Source organism: Atta cephalotes, assembly GCF_000143395.1.
Source record: "Atta cephalotes unplaced genomic scaffold scaffold00024, whole genome shotgun sequence".
NCBI classification, from domain to species: domain Eukaryota; kingdom Metazoa; phylum Arthropoda; class Insecta; order Hymenoptera; family Formicidae; genus Atta; species Atta cephalotes.
The window spans coordinates 4,069,557-4,096,349 of record NW_012130088.1 but is presented as its reverse complement, the minus strand read 5'-3'; the positions used below and the strand labels follow the sequence as shown (position 1 = coordinate 4,096,349).

Genomic DNA, 26,793 nt, shown 5'->3' with positions numbered 1-26,793 from the left:
CTAAGAAAAACACTTTAATTTTACTAAAAAATCGCCACGAATTTTTTCCCATACCAAATATGTATATGAAGTAATAAATAATAATTACAATTTTCTTACATATATTACAAGTGTTATGACATGAGATACATATTTCATATAATGCGTTTATTGCATTTAGTGCACTGAATTCAATCTGCGCACTTTGCTTTGGGCATAAATCCCGCTCGCTAAAAATGCCATATACTATATCCCAAACAGGTGGGATATACAAGACAACAAATTAAACAAAAAATATGAAAGCAAAGCATTGTATTTTATTACACAACATGCTTTACTATTCCACTACACGTATATATCACGAACAACAACAAGTCTTTTGCACGCCCTATAACAATCATTTTATGTAGATTGTAATTTATGATGGCGTTACTTATTACAGTGACATGACAAATATCGATTCAACTTACAATAATTTCATTAATTTATTACATAATATTTCATTAACAGTAAGAAGTTGAAATCATAACACAATACTAATAACATAAAGGCATATAACAGAGTTGCGAGAAAATTACCCCCACTCTTTCTATTTTTTCTGACTTCTGCAGCGTAAATACTAGCGCAGCGTATTTGCCAGAGTTATGGCCTATTGATAATAAAATTTAACAGAAGTGGACAATGTGTTTTGTAATAATTGTTAACAAGTTTTTATCATTAAATGGTAAATCTATTCAATATACTGTCACCAATTACAATTTAAAGCGACGGAACGAACACAAGATTTCGAACATAAAATCCTACATTTTTCCAATGCTCAAAAAGCTTCCTCACGACCAGTGGTGAATTTATACATTTTTATGTCCTAAGTCCTTCTTGGCCCTCTTTTAGAACAATCAAAAAAAGAGTTGGCTGCCGTCGAAGGCGCCACTTTTCTCTCAAGTGCAAGCGTTTGACTATATTGGCGGAAATGCGCCACACCTGGCAATTCTGCACAAATTAAGATTAACTTTAATCTCGATTACTGAAAAGATGACTCCCCTCGGGACTCTATCTAAATCTTACTGCTCACAACTGCTCCACTATTCATAATTCATACGTATCTCACACAATAAACAGTTATCTATTAATTAACACTCAGTTTTGATATTATATTATATTATATTTTTCATATTTTTAAAAGATGTGATAATTTTTAATATATTATAAATATTAAATTTATATTAAAACGTATTAATATATACTGCTCAACAAAAATAGGAAACATTTTCAAAACACCCAAAATTGCATAATTTTCAGATCACTGAAATTCAGTAAACAATCATCGCAGACAAAAAGAACATATCAAATCTTAAACTTGTATTTTAACGGTTTTTGACCATTTTTCAAAAAAATTTCTATTTTTACAATTCTGTATCTTAACAATTAAAATAATTAAAGACCTTATTATGTTCTGTAAAATTACATTCAAAAGTTTACAGTTTGATAAAAAATTTTTTTCATAAAAACTTAATATTTTTACAAAAAATATATAGTTTTACAAAATGCTTTTTTAAAAACTTTCTTATGATTTTTCTTAACCGAATTATACTTTGAAACTGAATTACATTTCTTACAACTAATACATAAGAGGATGAATTATCGGAAAAAGTCACTTGTATATATAGAAAGTACATAATGTCTTTCTACACATCTAAAGCTAAAAAATTTTTTAATTTCAAGGCATTAATATAGACAAACATAAAAGTAGTGCGTAAATGAAGCTGATAATAATTGTAAAAATTTAAGTTTTTATATGAATAAATTCATCATCTCTATATATAATCTTGAAATTTGTAACTTCTTTCGAATATAATTAACATATATATATATACAAATATGGTTCAATTGTATCAAAGAATACAAAACTCTGGTGGAAAATTTTCGCTGAAATTATTATACGTTTTGGAACACTTTTTTGCAGAAAAATTTCAGTAAAAATTTCAGCAAAAATTTCAGAGAAATTTCAGTAAAATTTCAAAGAAATTTCAGAGAAATGTCAATCCAATTTCAATGATTCTTCGATATCAGCTGAAAAATTCACTTTCATTGAGAAGTTTCAACCAATTTTTTATTTCGCTGAAATGTTTTAAAACCTGAAATAATTTATTAATTTCAGTGAAATTTTTTCACCAAGGTATATAAACAATTAATTATTATCATTAGCATACTAAGAGTAATTACTGTATGATTTTATATCGTATTTTCGTCATATAATGCAAACGTTATACAGTTACAAAAATTTGATCTTTTTTGAATTTTCACAGAGAATAGTATCATTTGATTATATGAAATGTATATTTAACTTTGTACATATATGTTATTCACAAAAAATCATCCATATTTATAAATTTCAATTTCGAAATTGAAAAATTATGAAATTTATATGTCGCAGTGAGATATATTGCCGAAAAAGTGACTAAAAGTCAAAGATATATACACAATAAATAAGAGTTTAATGTCTATTACTATTTATATGATCGAAGATTCTTTTTAAATAATTTCTATGTGAATTTAAATATTAAGTATATAGTCATTTGAACTGCGCGCCGATATGATTTTTCGGACTTACAAATGCAAACTACTATAGTATCACAAATTAAATTGATAAGTAATTTAATAATTTAATGCTCAATCTGGCATCCTATATCATAAAGATGTTAATGTATTGAAAAACTGTAATTAAATTTGGCCTTGATCTTGACAAATATGTTATCCATGATTCTGAACATTCAAGAGGTTTTAGCCAGATGAATATCTTGCGTAATGTTAATGCCGACGTACTATAACTTTCAAGTCTTAACTAACAACTCGAAAAATACTTAATGGAAAATAAATTTATTACAGTGTTTTGAAAAGTTCTTGACACCAGCTATTAAATTCTGGCATAAAAAATAGAGCAAAATACGGATTTTACATTTTAATTACACTTTACTTCAATTTAAAAACACGTTTAATCAAAAAAGACAGAGACTAAGAATTACAGCATGTTTGTCGAATAAATAGTTATTCAATAAATAAATTTCAATGCAATTAATGTAAATGTGCTAATCGCTTTATCAAATCGTTTTCTAAATTAAATTTGATCAAAATTATCAAATAAATCAATCTTTCAAATATTTTCTAGAGCAACTATCATGAAACATTTCGATCGAAATCCATTCTAACTTGTTTCATGAGGTGCCCTTTTGTGTAACTCGTTAAGACATCATTGCACAGATATTTTATGATATAAAAAGCTGCGCAACGTGTCGTTACTATTTTAATAAATTACACAATAGAGTACTTGTAGGCCTATTTTGTAACTTTTAACAACATTCGTTATACTGTCATTGTACAAATTTTTTATCATGTAAAGTATCTGCGTAACGATTCGACATTTCTAGCTAGTAAAATTGTCATTAAAAAGTTAGAGGCGTGTTCTGATTCTCATCAGCAGCAGTATTCTGTAACTGTCTTTACGCACTTACCGACAGTTGTCGATGTCGTTGCGCAGATATTTTATATAATGAAAAAGTTGCGCACATAACAATATTGACACATAACATTGTCGTTAAAAGTTACAGAATAAGGTTTCTGAGGTGCTCCTCAGATGTCATTTTTATTTAACAGTTCAGTAAACAACAAGGATGACATGACATTCGGGAAGCCCTAGGGAATTCGAACATAGTTCTGAATACTGTTCTCTCGATCACGACAATTATTGATTGTAATCTGTTATCTGTCTTACCGTGACTCGTGATAAAATTGGCGAGATAGAGATCTAGTTCCCGGACAGAAACATTAATATGATAAGGATTGACGCAAAGTCCCGGCTGCGCGCATTCCGCAGTTTTTTCAAGCCGTTCCCCATCCGTCGATTCCAATGGAATTGCCTTGAAAAGAATCACCATAACTAGGTCCAACCTCCATACCTATCACAGAGATTCGAGCATTCATAATAAGAATTTGCATTGTAAAACTCTCACTGTTAAATATTAATGATTCTCTTTAATAAAAATTCATGAAGTATGTATGAAATTAATGAAATATAGATAAGGATGCGTAAAAGCGTACGTGAGTCATCGGACTTACCTTGTCCGCTTGACGAAGACAATCGATTCGACGCATTTTACCCTTTTGATCAGGATTGCTTAGAACGCACATCGCTGGCCTCTTTCCCGTAATACTCAATACAAAGTCCTCTCGATATTCTTGCGTGATATCCTTTCGTAATTTTCCTAGAAGCCGCGAGGCCCATTTCTGTTTTACTTCCAGCTTCTCGTTCTAAAGAAAGAAAAGATATCGTAAATTGCAAACATGAGAATGACAATCATTCGAGTCATTGATCATCAATTTCGTGATCTAACAAGTAATTATTACTCTTTCCTAATAAATAGAATACTTGCACGTATTCAATGTAGCTAGAGAGCAATTTTATTAGTAGATAACACTATAAGAAAACCTTTTTTTTTGTAATTACTCTAAATCAGATAAGGTTTCTTATAGACTTTTGGATACTGAAAATAATATCATAAATCAAATTTCGCCAGCATGTGAGGTTTCCAAAATAATTGAAATTCAATGTCAAGAATGGACTTTTTTGCGATACTTGATATTTTTTGTGAACATAAAACGTAAACATTATCTCAAATTTCTTATCAGAAGTTATGAATGTATTCTTTATTCCTTATAAAATATATTCCTTTTAATTTTAATTTTTTATTTTTAGCCATTATTATGAAAAATTTAAATACATGATTTTTTTAAGATAGCAAATTTTTTGTATATGACAATAAAGTCAAATGTATTTATAATTTTTAGTCTGTGACTATTGATATATACATACACGGACCAAAATTTTTATTTGAAAACATTTTTTTTTGAAAGTACGTTTTTTTAAAACATTCAAGACGAACAATTAAAAAAAAATGAATCATTTTGTGTATGTGTGTATAGGGTATTTTCCTGTATGTAACTTAATTATTTAAACTATCTCCGTTGATTTTGGTGATATGAAAAAATATCACAAGAAATCTTGTTCGATTTGAAGAGGTACATATTATGATGAGCAAAAAATTGTCAAGATCATTTTTCTGGGACTTCAAGATCATTTCTACTTTTTTAAATAGAAATCAATCTTGGTTTATTACACCATACATAAAAAAAATATCTCAAATAAATTTAGAGAAATTATCAATAACTTATGTACAAAAATATCGTTTTTCTTAACAAAAAAATTCAACAAATAAATTCATTAGAGCACATAAGGACAGACTTCCGGATTTTAAAAAATCTAAGAAAAAATTGGTTTACCGCACAAATTTTAATGATTGTGACGCGTCATATGTGGCGTATCAAACGGATAAGAAACTATAAATCAGAATATCAGAACATCATAATCATATAAAAAGAAACACATCATCACAGTCGGTTATAATAGAATATAGGATGCGTTACAATGTGTGAATTTCAATGAAATAAGATGGAAATTTTTAATAAGTAACTAATATCAGAAATGTTGCATATCAAACAACAGCATAATGATCTAAATTTACAGACAGACACGGAAAAGTTAGATTCTACGTATTTTACGTTTTTCAATAACGATTAAATATTATGATTTTAACTTTATACCTTGACTTTAATGCGTGACATTTGTTCAAATTATAAACAAGTATTTGCAGTCTTTACTTAGAAACCGTTATATCAAGGCGAATACTTCATGTATATTCTCTAAATTTATCTTTATTTTATCAATATAACTATCTATGAAAAAATTTTTGTTATGTAATTTTAATTGCGTAATGAATTATGGCGCTCATGACGAGGAGAAATATCTTTTAAAAATAACTGTAATTGTCAATGTATTGTGTGTGTTCTCCAATCATATTTCATATTTAGTTGTGATTACAACAATCTGTCAATTGTTAAGAAATCCACATGATAAATTTGATTGCGGAATAAGAATTTATGATCTAACAATGGATAAGATGATCATTCTGAAGATGACTCAAAGAGGAATCGAAACGTAAAAATTCTATTATATTATGATTGCGTTCATCAAAATCACACCAAGGTTTATAGACTAGAATAAATTAAATAAATAAGATAATCGCACTATTAACTGCGATAACTCCTCCTTTATTACTTTTTATTATTTTAAAAGGAATTATATAATTTTTGCATAATATGATTTCTCTAATTATTCTGTACATAAAAGTTAGGATAATGATATCAAAAAATCAATAGTTCATGAGAATCCTAACTTCTTTGCTGTCCGGAGCTTGAACGCGACCAAAACGATTGCTCGGTTCCCGTTGCCTTCAACCCGTCAACTCCATGCATACGGAGCATTGCATAATTGAAGATATCATTACATAATTTGGTTATCCATTTTTTTTGGTTAAACAATATGTGTATGTGTAAATGTAGGAAACGAATTGAATTAAATAATTAGTGAGCGAGTGAATAATCAATGAGGGGAACTAAAGCTTCTGCAGATATACAATATAATGAAAGGAAATGGACAGTCTTGGACATAACAAGCTCATGATATAAGAATATAAAATATTTCATTCCCTAGGATGCACAATCGTCTTCAACATGGCTGCTCTGTAACCAATCAAAAATTTGTTCTAAATTTAGGATAAGCATTTGATTGATTGTCCTAATTTAGTCTGCCGATCATTATGCGCAATGAAATACCTTATATTCTTATACTTGGGCTGATCACTGGTCCACGATTGCTCTACGATACCACTAGAACATTCAGAGGTATGCTAAGGACAGTGGCACGCGTAAGCACTTGGATCATCATTCTTTCTCTTCTCTTGCTTGGCTCCAGAAACAAGAACAACAGATGCTTAACTAGAAATTCAATTTATAATTACAGGCGATCAATTTATAATTACAGTACTCATTAAACCGAGCAGACGTCGCATCACACGCTGGCAAAGAATTGTAATTCGTAAGCGTATTGAGAAAAAATTTCTTATTAAGGTGATTGTATCGCATAGGAGCAACTGTGGAGGGGAGAATAATTGCCCGAAGCGCCAGTGCATGAGAGCACCGTTCGATGTTGATAACAAATTACTGTTCAAAAATTACTGCAGATCACAATTTTGGAATAATAATTTTTATTTCCCAATAGTAATTTTTATTTCTCCACTGTGCGCCGGTATTTGAGAATGAGTTAATAAGCGAAGTAACTATTAGAAGTAGCAATTTTCTAAGATTTTGTAATTAATATTTGTTTGATTATTCCCCATTTTCTTCGATTTAGGAGATTCGTATTATATTTATAGTTTTTGAGCGAATTTCTAAACGGTTTTTGCGCTATAATTGAAAATGTACTGGCGCTCCTTGTCTGACACAGGAAACTCTTTGTTTAGCACATGTTAAAACTATTAACTTCAAATGCAATTATCTTTTGAACATGTCTGGTTACTCCCCCCCCCCCCTCCTTAAAATGATACGTATAGAGAATATCATTATCTTCAAATAGTGAAAGCTTCAAACAAATCTTAAGAAAAATCATTTTGATACAGCCTTAAGTTCAATTTAGATCCATATTCAATTAATTCCATATTCAATTATTTGTCTTCGTCCATAGAATCCTTCAAATTCGTTATATTTAGTGCTTGAACAGAAAGGAGAAAGAATATTAAAGTAGAGTTATTTGTACTTATACATTGCATACATATGATTATTGACTAACAGAGAAAGAGAAATCTAGGTATGCATCTCGCAGATTTTGGGAAATTTGTCATTAAGATATAGAGTTTGACGTCATAAAATGTAATACATAACATTTAAGGGCCAATGGGCTAAAAATCACAAAATTGTAAATTTTGAAATGGCTGCAAGCCATTGTGACGGACATCGTAGTAAACAGCTAGTCAACAGCGTTATCACGCATTCGAGACGGACTAATATCTGTTTTTGTTATTGTATTTTTTCCTTAATGTTTATCATTTTGCATTCATAATTCATTCTATGATTCGGCAAATTAAAATATAAATATTTTTAAAGATTTATTTTTATAAGAGCTATGTACTTTTGCCATAAAAAATAAAAATAAAATAAAAAAAAGTCATTTAAAAAGATCAAAAAGTATATTATTTTTTTTATAATTAAATATGTTACTGTTTAATTAAAACTATGAATTCTTATATAATAATGAAGTAACACAATTTTAAATACAAAAGTAAAAAAAATAAAAAATTTAAAGTAAAATAAAAAATTAAAAATTTAATAAAAATTTGTGATAATTTGTTATATAATAGATATATTAAAATTAAAATAAGAAGTATTTAACGAATTATTTCTGTCACAATAAATTATAAGATTACTCCGGTAAATACGCCACACTGAGATTTATGTCGGAAGTTAGAAAAAATAGAAGAAGTAGGGGTAATTTTCCTGCTCTGTACTTTGTTGTCCTTTATAATATATTAGTATATTGTGTTATGATTTCAGTTTCTTACTATCAATATTATTACTTTACTATCAATATTATTTCTTACTATCAATATAATGAAATTATTGTAAGTTAAATCGATTTGTCACTGTAATAAGTGGCATCAAAAATTATAATCTACATAAAATGATTACTGCGAGGCGCGTAAAAGACTTAATAATTATTTCATGATACATAAGTGTAGAGAAATAGTAAAGCATGTTGTATAGCAAAATATAAGTGCTTTGCTCTTGTATTTTACTTTCTTTGTTTAGTTTATTGTCTTATATATCCCATCTGTTTAGGATCACATACGGTATTTTTAGTGGGCAGGATTTATGCCTCAAGCATGCAAAGTACGCAGATTGGATTCAATGCATTAAATGCAATAAACACATTACATTTACATGAAATATGTATCTGTAATAACATTTGAAATATACGTAGGAAGATTGTAATTTTAATTGTATTATTATCTATTACTTCATATACATATACATATTTATCTTTTTTTGTATTCCTTAATAAAACTTTGTAAACATATTTTATAAGTTATTTTGTCATTTTACGTCTTATTTATAAGCATTATTTGTAAATTATTATTATTTATCGTTATTTTTCGTGAGTCGTAACATATTCCCCTCTCCCTATGAATAACCGTATTCCACTCCTATGGAATTATATGACAAAAATGCAAGGATTTTAAAAAGTTTTTTTTTAATATAAAAGCAAGTATTTCGAATTTATAATATTTTTTTCATAGTAATAGGTTTCATAGTAATAGTACAAAATTGATAAGGTTCATTTATCTTAAAAATAGTAGGAAATAAATATTTAATAAAGTTTTTGTTAAGTGCGATGTATATATACCGGAGTTACTTTACATACATTGCAGTTTGAAAAATGATTATCGTAAAACAATGTTGTATACAACGTTGTATACAAAACTGCTACAACATGCGTTACAAAAATGCAAGTGTGACGAACAAACTTTAGCATTTATTAAATGTTCATGGTGCTCCAAGTTTTAGATTTTTACGATAATTATTACCTTCAAATTGCAATGTATATATATATATATATATAATATATGCAATGTATATATATATATATAATAATTCACACATTGCGACAAAAATAATTCTTTAAATATTTCTTAAGTTTAGTGTTAATATTATTATGTATTATCATATAATATAATATCATAATAAACTATTGTATATCATAAATTTTTATTAAATTTTTTACTTTGTATTGGAAATTGTGTGTTACTTTATTATTACATGAAAATTCACAGTTTTAATTAAACAGTACATATTTAATTATAAAAAACTTAATGTGCATTTTGATATTTCTAAATGATTTTTTTCTATTACTTCTTTTTTACAATAAAGATATATAATTCCAATAAAGAAAAACTTCTTTAAAATATTTATTTATTTTGCTAATAGGATAAATTCCCATACAACACAGAAAGATTGTAGAAATATTGCAAAATGATTTCATTGAAATATTGCAATATTGCATGATGATTGTGAAGCATTGTTGCAAGAATAATATTAAGAAATCCATTTTTATTATATTATAACGAAACGTTCAATATTGCAATGTAATGCATTTGGATAAATTACGGAGACTCTAAATTAAAACTATTTTCTATACATATATTTCACTAACTTTAATTTTTCTACAAATTGTATTTTTAATGATACGTATTTTCCAAAAACAATTTTTTATGATAAAATTATAAAAATATTCCAATAAATATATTATTAATTCTGAAGGCTAAATTTATTTGTAAGAATAAAGCATGTATGTCCCGAACAAACTACAAATATTATTCACATTAACATAATAATACAGTCGCTTGGTAAGTTAATTATGGATTAAGTTAATCGCAGTGATTCTTTTTAATTCAAAACCATTTCGAGTCAACTGAAATCGATTAAAAAATGATAGTATGAAATTTATCAATAAAATTCGAGCTGGTTTATTCTTGCGTTCACATCAGATATAAATACATCGATCACATAATTAATATTTCGATAAATCGTTTTCAACAGCTTAATTGTTTATCATCTTATTCGATAATGATGCATTGATTGCATCCAAACTTGATATTATACAATATTGATAATATACATTTTTTGATTTTATATTTAAAGTAAGTATAAAACTTATAGCACATTCGATAGACTGCACTAGTGTGCACTAAGTGCAAACTTCTTCGGTGCTACGCATTCAGGTTGTGCGCATTGTATCAATGCGTTCAAGTTGCCATATTCGGCAAATGAAAACTGATCCAGTGTAGTGCTGAATTTGTATTCGAATGAACTGAATGAGTTCAAGAAATATTGTATTGATATTTTTGTTTTGCAATTTGGTGTTCAAACAAAACTATTTAGGCAGCAAAAAAATTACAAAATGGTGAATAAAGAAAAACTAAAATTATTTATTATAAATGAATTATTAGAAACAAGTAATAGCGATAGAAATAGAAAATGTGTGTGTGTAAAATAAAAGAAGAAAGACCAAAAGATAAAAATTATGTGGACATCGTGAATGAATACTCGGACAAAGAAGTATATAATTATATATGGTAAAAAAAACATTTATATAATTATATATGGTATGATAAAAAATATTTTTGATAATGAAAATATTTATGTTTACTATCATTAGTTATAATATACGTTATTAATTTCAAACTTCATTCTGCACTAGGTCACATCAATTGCTTAATCCAGTGTAGTTCTATACTTGCATCATGTCAGGGCAGTACTAGAATCGTGTCAATGCATATGTACCGAATGTGCCATTAGCTAACGAAATAATAGATTAATAAACTTTTTATTTAAATATAAAAATTGATTATATTAATTATTATACAATATCTTAAAAACGGCTATTAAACTAAAAGGCTACTACATAAATATTGTACTACATAAAAAATTATTGGGAGTACAAATAAATTTCCGCCGTTATGTAAAAATTAAGCATTTATTATGAAAGAACGGTACATAATGTTTTATTCAAAATAATGGCCATCGCTAAACACTACTTTTTCCCATCTTTTTGGTAGCATATGGATATCGCGTCGGAAGAACGCTTCATCTTTTGAGGCTATCCAATCATCGATACAATTTTTGGTATCTTCATGTGATATGAAGTGCTACTCAGATAGGCCATGCGTCATCGATCGGAACAAGTGGTAGTCGGAAGGAGCAATGTCTGGAGAATACGACGGGTGGGGTAGAACTTCTCATTTGAGTGTTTCTAAGTAGGTTTTGACCGGCGCCGCAACATGAGGTCGAGCATTATCATGCAGGAGAATAATTTTGTCATGCCTGGAGTAATAGTGGGCGCGTTTTTCCTTGAGCTCAATCTCATCGATTATGTTCAGTAGAGAGCCCCAGTAAGGTCTTGTTCGATTTGAGCAACTCATACGATACCAAGCTGATCCCACTAAATACAACATGAGTTTTTTCCATGAATATTCGGCTTGGCTGTCGATGTTGAAGCATGGCCAGGTGGTCCCCATGATTTCCTCTTCTTTGGGTTATCGTAGATCCATTTTTCATCACCAGTGACTACGATGCAAAAAACCCTTTCGTTTATGCCTGGCAAGCAGCATTTCACATGTCGGCGTTCACAAAAATCGGCGTTCAACGTCTCTCGGCTTCAGTTCATATGGAACCCAATTCTCTTGCTTTTGAATCATTCCCAATGATTTCGATATGAAACGATATGAAATTGTTTGTTGAGTCACTCCTAATGTAAGTGCAAGTTCTTTTTGCGTTTGGCACGAATCTTCATCCAATAATGCTTCCAATTCCGCGTACCTTTTCCTACCAATTCTTTGTACTTTTCGACCTTCCGCTACGTTCTTTGTCTTCGATGTCAAATTCACCATTCTTAAACTTTTGAAACCACTCATGACTTCTCTCACTTAAGGCAGCATCACCATATGCTTCTACAAGCAATCTATGAGCCTCAGCTGCAGATTTCTTCAAATTAAAGAAGTAATCAAAAGTTCCCGCAAGTGTCGCTTATTCGGCTCAAAACTCGACATTTTCGTACAAAAAAAAATATATGATGCTGATACAAAATCACTAATTTTTCAAGGAGTTTCCGGATGTCCAATCTTACAATATGTCGTTTTACATTAAACAATTTTAACTATAATTTATTAGTGGCGCCGTCTTTTGCAAACGGCGGAAACTTATTTGTACTCCCAATATATTTTTATATTATTATTATTGTAACTTGTAATTAAATAATTACAGTTTGCAATGTTTCTGGAATATTATAAGTATATTACTGACATTTTGCAGGCCTATTGTTAATTTACATTTCTGTAATATCTCTGCAATGTTACATTGCAATCTGCAATGTAACATTGCAACATTATAGCAATATTGTTTCAATCTTCTGTGCTGTATGGATTACGAACAAAAACAAACATGTACAATTCAAGTAAAATTCAACAAATTACAAAAATAATCTTATTTAGTAATTCAAATTTTCTGCTGGAAAATATAGACACAGCCCACAACTTTTAATGATGATGGTTTTCTGATTTTCTATTCATTACTGCTTCTGATACGCTAGTATATGGCATATTCAGTTATATTGATAGAAATCAATGAATATCCTACACATTTTTCCTTTCTTATATAAGGAAAAGTCGAACGATTTTAGACGAAAGAGAATTGGGAAAGATCTCGCTTCGCGTAAAAAGTCATACGCCTCTAAGCAGCGGGAGATGTGGGGTAGACTACGTTTCGCGAGGCGTTCGACTTTCTACACAAAACAGGATCCAACCATAGAACTTATAGTAATGGAATAACCTATCCAAGCAGTGAGTGGAAGTTATGAGCAACATCTGAAAGATAGATGTATTTCTAACCTTCTCAGTAACTTTTCTTCTTTCTGCGAATGTGCCAAAAGAGGATAGAAAAGGGTAGAAAGATATATTTCTATCCTTTAGATGTTGCTCACAGCTCAATGTCCGTATTCCCTTTCCATCACTATAAGTTCAATGGATCTCCCCCCTGCCTAAGGGGCGTCCGATTTTCCACGCGAAACAAGATCCATTCCACCTCCCCCCAGCCTAAAAGACATAACGACTTTTCGATGGGTAGACTTTACTTCATGTGAAAAGTCGTATGTCTTTAATCAGAGAGAGAATGTAGAATAGACCTCACTTCGGATGAAAAGTTGTTACAAAATTATAGAATTTTTTATTTTAAAAACAAATTCTCTGCTTTAAAAACAAACATTATATAAAAAAATAAGGTTTTCAAAGAAAACTTTTTTGTTTTTAAAGTAGAAAATTTGTTTGAAAGCAGAAAATTTTTGTTTTATATAGCAGAAAAAAGATGTTGCTTTTAAATCTTTTTGCTAATAACTTTTTAACGAGTGACGGTTAAGATCTGTTGGAGATCACTTAGGGTGACTCTGACAACATATGTTAAAGTCATTGAAATCGATGAGGTCGTCAGTGTTATACAGTTATACAGTTTTATAAAAAGTACGACATATTTGAAAAGAAAAAATCTTACAAGTAATAACAAATATATAGAAAAGTCATATTTTCTCATTACATTTGATGAGTATTTATTAGTATTTATGAGAAAGCAATCATTCTAAATATAACATATTATGTAAAAAATTAGGAGAAATTTTTAAAAATTATAAAAAATTATGAGAAATTTGATGAGCATTATTAGAAAAATTTTTGCCGGGATTTAATAAAATATTATTCCATTATATTGAATCTACTATTTCGTTTTTTGAAATTTTAATGTTAAATTCGAAATCAATGAATTCTAAAAACTCTTTTATAACAAATTTTATGCTTATTATCAGAATAAATATATGAAATTTTATGACAAGCGACTATACTCTCATATATGAATAGCATTTTGAATAAAGCGATCGCCCATTGTAGCCAAAGAGTAAACAAGAAGTAAATCACCTCAATTATTTGAGAAACCCGATCCGGTTGGCGTCGTTTGTAGCAATCCAAGATCTATAAAATGCACCTTATCTGTTCAATGTAATTTTTGCCATAAATTAATGTAACTAAAATGAAAAAAGTATTAAAATAATCATTACAAATTGAAAATGTCACCTTGCTTCAATTAACGCGTGTCAATTTGGTTCAATCATCTTTTACGGCGGAATGATTTTTGAAAGTATCTCAATGACGTCTCATCTGAATATTTCGCTAAATTTTTAAAGTTTGTAAGGATACAAACTAGAAACGACCAACAAAAATAGGAAGGAGAGATATCTTTCGATTGTGTGATGCAACGCACGCATGCGACATCTAGCACACTCGGAATAGCAAACACATGCATACATAAGAACCCTGAGAAATGCATTGAAGGTAAAATGCACACGACATACTGCCCGCATGATCTATCTTACTTAGCTCATTTTGCAATGCACATATACATATTTATATAACAGGAAATGGAAACTCTAGTATTCTAGCTAGCGATGGATGTTTCTTTTTTTAAATTTTTTTCAATAAATATTTTTTGAATTGCTAATTTTTAAATCAAAGATTCCTCAAAAGCTCAAAAATCTTTCCTCGTATATCTTTCTTTCAAATAAATAAAGTTATCACTTTTGTAAAGTTTCGCGAATATCACAATGGATCAATTGTGCTTGGCCAATTGATGCTACCATTCTAAAACTATCCATCAAATATGAATAAATTGTAGAATATACTTTGATTATTATAGAATATAACCTTTAGAAATTAATTTCTCTTAAACGATCTAACTAGATCTTAAATATTTGTATAATTCTATGTGAATTTACATACTACGTAATCCTTTAAAATGCGAAATGATTTTTCAATCTTGAAACGCAAACTCTACTAAACTACCGCAATAAAAAAAAAATATTAAGTTAAATTGAACTCAATTTAACAATTTGATATTTTTTCGCATCTTAGAACGATCTTAATAATGCTGAATGACATATTAAAATTTGTAAATAATTAATTTTTATTGCGAAAAATATTACCTTGGCCAAGAGTCATTTAAGGCATCGATTTTCTATAGGCTGTATTTCTCACATATATGATCCTATATAAATATGTGCTATTTAATGAAAAATATTATTATTATTTCAATATAAAAAGTGATCCGGAACTAGTGCCTGATTTACATCTTGTGCTTTTATCCTATATATGTCACAATACGTCCACTAACGTGGATCATTGAAGTAGCAGTTTCCGTGATTGCAGAGGTTCAATAAGATATGGATGACTGCTTAGAAAAATGAAGAAATTAATTCCCAAATGAAGGGAAAAACATTTTTTTCAATTAATTTTATGTGTTATTCCGGAATATGATGTTAATCAATAATACTTATTTTAATAGTAAAATTGAATTAATTAATATGAAAAATGTTTACGGAGAAATCAGTAAAATATATACATTGAGTAAAATATACATTGATGTTTCACAGACGTTTCAACGGACATTAAAAGTTTCTGCAATGTTTCTTTAACATTAAATCTACATTTCGCGATATTGCTGTAATGTTCACAAAGTTGTTCAATATTTCTGAGCTATTGATTCAATGTTAGTATACTGTTGGTCCTCTTTTCCTTTGTAAATGACGTAAATGCTCACGTTTATCTATCTTCGGATCATGATCACCGTAAGCACGCAAATTTAAAAATTCGTGACGTCACTTCATTCACATAAAGCGCTCACGGAGAGAATCGGACCGTGAAAACGCTGATAACGCTGCACTGTGAGCGTGAATCGGATCGCAGCTCTAGAAGCGTTTTTTCCATGCAAAGGGAAGACATCCCACCTCTCCCTTCCTTGCCTAGGCAACTGACCATAAGTAAGGTGAGAGATGAGGTGGACCTCGCTTCGCGTGAGGTCATTACGTGAGCAGGAGAGAGTACTACCTAGTTCTTCGAGAGGCCCAAAAAGTCAGACGATAGTGTCTCGGCGCTAAGTCAAGTCTACACTGCGTGGTTCCTTTACGCGAGACTGCGAGAGATTATTGGATCTCAATAACAGCTGAACCGATCAAGATTCTACATGCGCTCAATCAAGCGTCCACTCAAACTATGTAATAAAAGTGTTTTTATTTTTATAATACACTCCGAGAAAGAAGTTTCCATCTTCAAAACATGGACAGCAGATGGAGGAAGAAGAAAAGGAGGGAAAAGGATAATAGAGTAATACTTGCTGAGAGCGATTTGTAAGAAAAAACTAAAGGAGATAAATAGCCAGTTGGGAAAAACTATAGTATTGCAGCTTGGTTAGGAGCAGATCATGATTGATAGTATCAAAAATCTTTGAAAAGTTAAGGGCATTTAGAGATGTCAATAACCCACAATCGAAATCACGTAGAACGGAGATAAATGCAGCAGTTCTGAGGTAGTGCTATGTAATCTGCGAAAACCAAACTGACAGTCCGGAAGAATATTTGCAGCTTGAAGAAATACAGATAGTTGATTGAAACAAATACATTATAATATCTTGGAGAGGAAATGGGTGATAGAGAGGAAATGAATCGAAGAGAAAAAGGTGAGGAGTCGAGGAGGGGGGAATAGGTAAGACGATGGAGTGTTTCCAGGATGAAGGAAAAATACCTTTAGTGAAAGAATAATTAAGCATGTCCAGTAGCGGATCTAGGCACTGCAGAAAACAAAGCAAAAGCATACGTCCAGAGAAATCATAAGGTCTGGCGGATGTAAGCCTCAGATGTTTGAAGATGTTATAGAGTTCGAATGGCGATAGAAAATAAAGAATACAAGAAGGTTATATGAAAAAGTCAAAAATTAATTAAACAAGTCGGGGAAGGAGGAGGAGACTAGAAAAGAATCAACGAAAAAATCGTTTAGGAGTGTTGGATCGAGGAGGTGATTGGGTAAAATGGGTGATGTAATAGCACCAAAGTATAAGAGATTACGAGAAATGGCGGGGAAGTGAAGGGAGATAGAAGAGGAGAGGAAAGTTTTCTTTTCGTGTCTGATCGCGGAAGACATATTATTACGGAGCTGCTTACATATCCGCTAGTCATCCGGAGATCAAGTTCGCTTGAATTTATATAACGCGTGGCGCTTTAATGCTATAAGCTTACGAATCGCGGCATTAAGCTACAGCGCATGGTCCCGAGGCACGCTTGAGAGATAATAACGCTAAGCGATCAAAAATAGCCATGAGAGAGGATGTGAAAAAGGAAACCATCTCAACAATGTCTCCTCAAACAGCAGGACCCAATCAATTCCCCCGAGCTCGGAGGCGAAATCAAAGAAAATAGCACCGATATCACGCGTGAAAAAGGCGAATCTGATGCGAGAAGTCCGCACTTGCAGAGAGGCATAAACTGCAAAGATCACTGATCGAGATCGAAGACACCGAAATCCAGCACTTCAGTTCCCGACAAGATATAATTGGATCAAATAGAAATGCTGACGCCGACGTCATCCGAGTCGGGAAGACAATTTGTCTAAGGGAGAAGAGAAACAACAAAGATTGCAAATACGTTGTATGCAATGATCCGTCGACGGCAATAAAAGACATGCATGACTTAAGGTGATGAAAGTTAGCAATAGGTGAGCAAAGTGGACGATAAACATATATGATCGCGATACGCTCACACCTAAAAATACAATATCTATGACGTCGACAAAGAAGTTCGGTCTAGGAGCGCCAAAATCGATCGGAGAGCATGGAAATGAATCGTCGACATACAAAGCTACTCCGCCTCCACGGGAGCCAATTCTATCCAATCGAAAAAATAAATAATTTAGTATATTAATTGAATTAGAGTCGACAGACTTGCTTAGCGTCTCATCAACGGCCATCGATATACGACGATAGGCGATAATGTCCCTTAATAAAGTAAAGTGGGGTACGAGCGAATGAACATTCAAGTGCGCAAAGGGCGAAAAAGGGCAAGCAGTAGACCGCAAGACGGCAGACGGAGGCGCAACAGAACGTTACGCGGCACGATCACGACCCGAAGAAGTCGGCCGGTAAACAAAATTCGAAGGAGACGCATGCTCACCAAGAGGGCCCGCCGGCAGCGCCAGAAAGCGATTCATGCAATAAAAGAAACCGCGAAACCGATTGACAAAAAACAGCAGAAGTAGATCTTCACCCGCCACCATCGGATTCAAGAAGCGAATCAGGAGAGAAATAGCCCCTGCAAAGAGAGCGTCCTCGGCTCTCTGAAAGTAATCCTTCGCCACATCCAGATGGCTCGTATCCCACATTCATGGGCATGCCTCAATGAAAGTGCGCCGCTCAGTCGCAGTAACATACTCACATAGAAAAACCCGATTTGAAGGCCGGAAGGTCTTCGAATATCCGCGGCAGAAAATCATGTTGACGCGTGACATGAACGAGCAATTCATTTCTTCTCAATCATTGTGAGCCTAACCACGAGAGGATCCAAAGAGGAAGTGTGACGGCAATAAAAGACATGCATGATTCAAGGTGATGAAGGTCAGCAATAGGTGAACAAAGTGAACGAGGCATATGATCGCGATACGCATCTAAAATATAATATCCATGACGTCGACAAAGAAATTCGGCCAGAAATGCGAAACGTTCCGACTTCAGTGGGCGCCAACGACACTCCAAGCGATGAGGCAACTCGAGAAGCGATGTCATTTTTGTTTTCAGATCGCAACCCAAAGATTATAAACTCATTATCCCTTCTCTCGTTCTCAATCATCGCAAAATGAACGGCAAGATCCCCAAGAGATGCAGGATCCCCACAAGCGGACGAGCATAATAGGTAGCGAAGCCTTTCATTCAAATACGCAATACGCTCAATAAAGATGCACAGTCCTCAAGGCATCAATCCCGGCAGACAAGCAATTGGCGCCGGATGCAAGGCACTCCACATCCCCGATACGCCGCACTACCAATTCGAAATCGGCCGTCTTAGAATCAAACATCCAACTTCGCATCAATCCGATCCATGAACTCCTTGACTTAAGCTATGTAACTATTCAACGCAGTCACAACAACTAGAGACGCCTCAAGATCAACAAAAGCAGATGCAACATCCGACGCGGACCATAAATCCACCTCACGAGACACAAGCGAGGAGCGGAGGCGTCCCCTCGCTGGCCGAAGATGAGCGCAATCCATCAAGGGTGCAGACCAATGCAGGATCGCTTCGACACAGAAGCATTCGAATGAGAATCAAAAGACAAAATGTTATTATCCGTCTTACAAATACGCAAGCGCGATATGAAACATTTACATTTGTTACAAGTCGATTGACTCGATCGACGACGATTTGTTTATTACAAAATGTTTGGTCAGAGAAAGTAAATAAAGCTTAAAACTTTAAAAAGTATGAATGAGTCACAAATTTTTAAATCCAATATGAAGCGTACTTACAGCTTGTAAGAAAGGAAAACAAGTAGATGAGGAAAAAGAAAACGAGCAATGCACCAAGAGCACATTCAGCGAGAGCAGATGAGCAGCCGAGGACGGCGCCAAATGCGAAACGCAAACGCAAGATACGCACTCAAACGCAAACGAATAACGGCGCAAACAATATAAGGAAAACGAAATTCGATAATCGGAAAATGAGAAACAGCTCGACCACCAACAGAAACAACAGGATGCTAATCACTAATCGCGCTATTAGGTATGAATTAATAACTTGAATTAAACAACTAATTAAACAAGTCACGAAAATACGGAGATACAAAGCAAGCTCATGTCGGCGAGAGATGGACCGAGACGTTTACGCAACGCCGCTGTCGAGTGGCGCAATGGGCCATGCTATGGCTATGAATTCGCGCGGTAGGTCACCACAGCTTATATGTTTCTTTTTTCAATTTGAAAACTACAGCGAATATCTCAAAATGGTATCAGATGTTTTTGTTCCCTTGATCATTCTACGCCCTCAGGTTCTGCGATTTCCTATCCTATTTCTGAGACATCTTGTATATTTTACACTTTATGCAGGTACATCTATAATATTTTATACATATTCTTATTAGTGAAATGGAAATAATAAGAAATTCCACACATTCTATTTTATTTTCTTTGCCATATTCAAAAAATTTTTTTAATCCAAATATTTCAAAAAATTGTGAGAATTGATTATAAAGTTTGAAAAATCTTATCGCGCGACAACAAATGACATGCTATGCCTGCAAATTGACAAAAATCGAACAGAGTCTGCATAATCTGACAGCAGATTGGCAGCAGAAATCAAGCAAGATCTGCTATTTTCATATATGGCCTATGAGGATTTGCTTCTCGTAAGAAAAAAACATCCAGGAGTAAAAATTGGCATATATAAATCGAATAGGCAAATCTCCTAGAGATTCCCAAGCTCTTACGAAGTGTGTTTTCTGAATCTTCGAATATTTTTTTACTATTTTATAACTTTTTCATGTGTATTTTGAAATATAAAATTAATTGATAATATTTTAGCAAAACTGTATTGATTATTTCCAGTTTTCATCAGTATGTATAAATATATAATGTTGTATAATTATACATATATAATCATTTATATATGTACGCAAAATTTCTTATAAGAAAGGATCAATAATAAAAATGACAGATCTTGCGCGGTTTTTGCTCGCAATCTGTTATCAGATACTGTTAGCAATAAGATAAATGTCGGACATCATATGACGGATATCGTACGTAGTGTGAATCCTACACTTCAAGTACACTTAGAGTTCATTCGAAACGATCTCGAGCAACTCTCAAAAAATAAAACGAACAATGTTAATGATTTGTTCCACAAGGAATCAGCTGACATCGTGATTTCTATTTGCATCGACTTGTTCAGCAGAGATGTTATTTTTACTTTTGTTACAATATAGTTAATTTATTATTATACATATTTATTAAAACATTATTTAAATAATATCGAGCGAATATTGGATGAGAATAAATTAAATAAAGGAATCCAATATTCGGCAAAACTAAACCTAATAATGGCTCCTGTACACAGAATGTGGCAACGCGACATGACTTGCCGCGCGACGGAAGTTAGTGCGTTACCCAATCAATGTCTTGCTTGCTCGGAAGTAATAGATATATAATTTCCATCGCGCGACAAAAGTTGAACTCAATTTTTGCCGCGCGGCTGAAGTAGTATTACATCATTTCTAGAAGTTTTGCAAGGTGAAGACGATTTAAAAACATAGAATTATTGGCTAGTGTGACAACTTCCGTCGCGTGGCACGCGTTCTGTATGCAGGAGCCATAAGAGTATAAGTCAACAGAGCGCGAATGAGATAAAACCGGAAACGCACACGCATTTTCAAATAAAGTAAAGTGTAAAACTGAGGCTATATTCTAAAATTTACTATCAGTACTGAAAATCTATAGTGTACGTAATATAAATTATAGATTTTCAGTGCTGATAATAAATTTTGGAACACAACGTAAAGTATAAAACTGAAATTATACAATTTGTACTTTTTATCTAGATAGCAGTAATTAAATTTCATTGTATCGAAAAACATCGATCATTAATAGTTTTCGTGGTGTAATAGTAACTTTTTAACTGTATAAAAATTTTAATATTGTTTTTGTAGTAGAATATACATGTATGAAGATAAGATGCAAGTTTTTGCACATCTTTTTTTAACTTACTACGTTACAAGTAATAATCTATAAAAAACCTATAAAAAATACACATTTATTTTTTTATAGTTTTCTATTAAATATAATATATAATTAAATATATAATTGAGGTACCATGGATCATACATAAATATTCATGAAACGGAACAATACAAAAACATATGTACTAAAAGAACAGTTTATACTTCTAATTAATTTTATTTTATCGTAATAAATTTTTTATTTTATATTAATTGTTATTTGTTATTTGTTTTCTTATAATTTTCTATTTTATTATTTAATAATTATTAGTTGTAATTATATATTATTATTATTATTAGTGGCTATGTTAAGAATTTGTAAGTTAATTGAAAATTTCCAACTTTCATCACCGTTATTTCTTGCATAATCCTATTATTTTGTGTGGGATTTATGATACGTTGGGTATGAGGCACCATGAGTCATTTCTTAAAAAATATGTTTTTATTTTTTTCTTAAAAACTAATAAATATTTACTAAATATACTTATTAAATTATATAAAATTATATAAAATATGCATTATTATGTAAATTATTTAACTTTAATTATTTTTAAAAAATGATACAAAAATTTTTATATTTAGATACACTTTTAAGAGTTTGAATTTTTATGATTCATGGTGCCCCGATCTTTATTAAATTTAATAAAAATCAATAAATTTAAAAATTAATAAATTTAATAAATTTAATAAAAATCGTTTAATAATTTTATATACTTGTAAAAGTGATAAAAATTAATCCACAACACGAATGACCGACCGTCAATATCGTGTGTAGTAAGAATACTCAAAATTAAGGTGTGCACTAACAAGGAAAGGGACCAATATCCCCATTTGACTTTAATGAGTTTTTAGTGAGTATGTAATTTATTATATAATTATATATAATTTTATACAATGCTGTCTAATATATAATTATACATAAATTCCTTATTATGTGTATTTATACCCAGCACTAATTGTTGCGGAAAATTTTCAGAAATATTTCAATCTTTCATATCTCGTACAACAATTCTGAAAAGATTCTGCAATATATTTCATATATGAAATGTTTTAACAGAAATGTTTCTAAAATCTATTATATGCAATAAATTGAAAAACATATTTAACTTACAAAAGACTCAACTGTCCCCCTCCAATCTTAATAAGCTTTTAATAAGTTCTCCAGACAAAAATAAGCGACACGTATTTTTTTATACGTGTACACTTTTAAGGAGTGAAATACTTTTTAGTTATTAGAAAAATCGATTTTTCTCTTTTGAAGCGGATATCGTTGAAATTGTAAAAGATAAAAAAAATTTCTGAACGAAAACTGAATGAATTCTTAAGAGTACTTTAGAACTCTAATAAAACAATTTTTATAAATAAATGATTTTTATTATATATAAATAATTATTGTAAAAAAAAATTTTTTGTTATAGGGAAGACCGCGCGTCTTTCCTATAACTTGATGTTCTAACTTTTACATAAAGCATTCTAGTTCAAACAATGCGTCCGTGCAACAATTATGCATCAATGTTCGTACATTTCAGTGCGTGAGCACGCGCGTAGATAAAATGTCAAGCACGTTCTTACACGCTTGCACGTGCTCTCGCGCACACTTGCGAATAAGAGGTGCATTCGCGTGTTCGCTTCTCACTAGAGAAAGCTCGAGCGCTTATGGTGCATCCTGCATATATTTGTATATCAGGTATGCTGAATGCGAAGGAGAGTCATGTTTACGGGAATTGTACCAAGAGTGCATAATACCGTGACATGCGTACATGTGCTATCCCAAAGGTGTGGCAGTCTTACCTGCATCACTAATTTCACAACTTTGCTTATATTTTTTCAATTTCTTTCCCTTTATTGTAATCCATTTCACGCACAATAATGCTTAAAAAATAAATTAATTTGATAATTAAAACGCCAATTTTATTTTATATTATAGTATATTTATTAACAAAATTACCGCAACATAAATATACTAAAATTTTGCATAATTTCAAGGCACCGATGAAATACTATTAAGAAGGTTTTCGCGTTTGAAATATAAGTCTATACATATAATACAAATGTTAATAATATCAATAATATCTAGAAAAAATTTTATTTTACCGTATTTTGAAAATATTTAATTCTAAATGTATAGAATTTTATATTACAAGTTGAAAATATAATCTTATTCTATAGTTATTCTCTTTTATTAAAATACTTTAATTAAGATACTTGCTTATAAGACAGCAATTTAAAAATCGTTATAATTATAAATACTTAAATTTGTTCTCGTTTTATTTTAAAGTTTTATTTAAAATAACCGTACAGTTTACAAGCAATTTATATTCTTCAACAAAAAAAGCTAGAATATATGTCAAATGCGTAGACAATGCGTATACATCAAATGAGCATCTTACAATTTTTATTTTGTCATTTTGAAAATATTTAGTAACATAAAATTAATAATAATTATATATATAAGATATTGTTAGTAATCTTTTTATTTCATTATTTTAATTGTTTTACGTATTGTTATGAATAAACTGTCTATTGATTAAGAAGTAATGCGAGAACCTTCTTAAAGATAGCCGGCAATGGACATATTTCTATGACTATCAATGGGATCTCAGGGATAATTGTTACAAATTTGCGATTTCTAACATAAATATTTGGATAATACATTATTAAATTCATGATTTTTTATTATATACATCTTCCATAAATACATACTTTTAATGCAATAATATCTTATTTATTACTGAGAAATTACAATTTTTTTCTCTACAGTTATCATCTGTATTAATAATTAAACTTGAATGATAACATTAAAATCAGTTTTAAATATATAAAGTAAAGTTCTTTATATCAGTTTTAAATATAAATCGAGTTATTAAGTTTCAAATCTATAGGTGTACACGTCTACGAAACTAATAATCATGAAATTAGTACTATATTATCACATTCTTACTCTTAATCACTTAAACTTTAACAGTCAAGTGAACTTTCGTAAGACCGTCTTTAATAGTGCTTCTCATGCTTCTAGCTCGCTTCAAGTAAGCATCCGTGAAAAATGATCTTATTAAAAATTTTTTTATTTTTAAAAGTAAAATTTGTACTTTAAGAACCTCACAAATTTAAAATTTATTTTTTACTTCCGCTCACTTATCTTTACTAAAATAAGAACACGTCTCCAGAAAATTTACGTAATTTGAGGTGCAATGAATTTTATTCGCAAATGTCATGACAATTATCATAAAATATGGATTTTTTCTTGAAAATTAAAAAAAATAAAACTGTGTACGATTTTTTTGTTGCGGAGATACGGCACATTAAAGTTACCTATGCATTTTTATTCAGTTGTATGCTAACATTATAGTATTACCCGATAAGCATCAAGGAGTAATTGCTTTTCGGATTTTGCGCATCGTGTGCGTGCGTGCGTGTGTATGTGTGTGTGTGGGGAGGGGGGTAGATGGATGCGTGTGTATATGTGTGTGATTATATACAACATGCGCGTGTGCATATGCATCAGCATGTATGTGTTAGGAAAGATTCTTAGTTATGTTTTTAATTCTTGTATTTCCGCCTTGATTTCGTGTAACTTCTATATTTTGATGCAAGCTCTAATTGCGATCTGAGGAATTTTCTATCGTATTCGGTGCAATGCTGCTTCTATAAGTTCATTGACAATCCTCCCAAACTTCGTAATCTTCTTCCCATCATACACATGTTCGATGGGATTTAAACTGTATTAAAAATAATAGTGTGAAATATATAATACTATGGACTAAATGAAGTTAAAGTTAATGGATTATAAAATTAATAAAATTAATTTAAAAGTTGAAGCAATAAAAAATTGACTTAATAAAAGTTAAGATTAAATTAATTTAAGTTTAAAAAAAAGTTAATTTTGAAAAAAATTATTTTATTTTAAATAACAGTTACAATATAGATTATTAGGTAAATTTAATTTTTTATTCATGTAAGTTACTTATATATAAGCATTATAAGACATTTCAAAATCTTGATAGAAGAGTATATATTTGCATTATCTCTTTTTTTAATCTTTATCTAACTTTCTGTAACTTCTGAAACAACTATACGACTCATACATATTTACGATTATATCGACTAAATATTTGTTACAAAAAATATACGCAAAAATTTAGAAAATAGATGGATGTGCATGCATCATTATTTTACAACAATTCTTCGTCTAAGAATTATTTCATATTTATGTTGCTAAAATATAACGCACATTTACCTGATACCTAAAATTAGTGTAATTCAAATACATATAAGCGGGAATTGACAAAACTTATTATAACAAGTCAATAATAAGTGGCTACTGTGGTATAACTCTTATTATAGAGTCTCTAATTATATAAAATATATATAATTATATAAAATATATTATAAAATCATTGAATTTTTTTTTCTAAATTAATTTTTTAATGTTTAAAGATTTTATAGAAAAAAATATTAGTCTTAAGAGAGAGACAGAAAAATTTTTAATTTAAAAAAGTTAATAAATTAAAATTTAAAACTAACTAAAGTTAAAAATTAACGCATTTAAAATTAACTAAGTCATTAAAAGTTATTAACTTTTTTTAACTTTTAATTAATTACTATCCAATCATATATTATTATTATTTTATATATATATATATATATTTTATATATATATATATATATATATATATATATTAATATATTA

The 26,793-nt window shown here is 30.6% G+C and overlaps 1 protein-coding gene across 1 annotated transcript in view; it reads right to left on the bottom strand.

The window, feature by feature from the left end:
* Positions 1-26,793, bottom strand: part of LOC105620167 (nuclear factor 1 X-type-like) — a 108,050-nt gene that overhangs the window by 50,380 nt on the left and 30,877 nt on the right. The window contains exons 3-4 of the mRNA XM_012201673.1: positions 4,093-4,284; positions 3,749-3,932 (exon numbers count right to left, since the gene is read on the bottom strand). Coding sequence (XP_012057063.1) covers positions 3,749-3,932; positions 4,093-4,284 — 376 coding nt within the window. The remainder of the gene's footprint in view (positions 1-3,748; positions 3,933-4,092; positions 4,285-26,793) is intronic.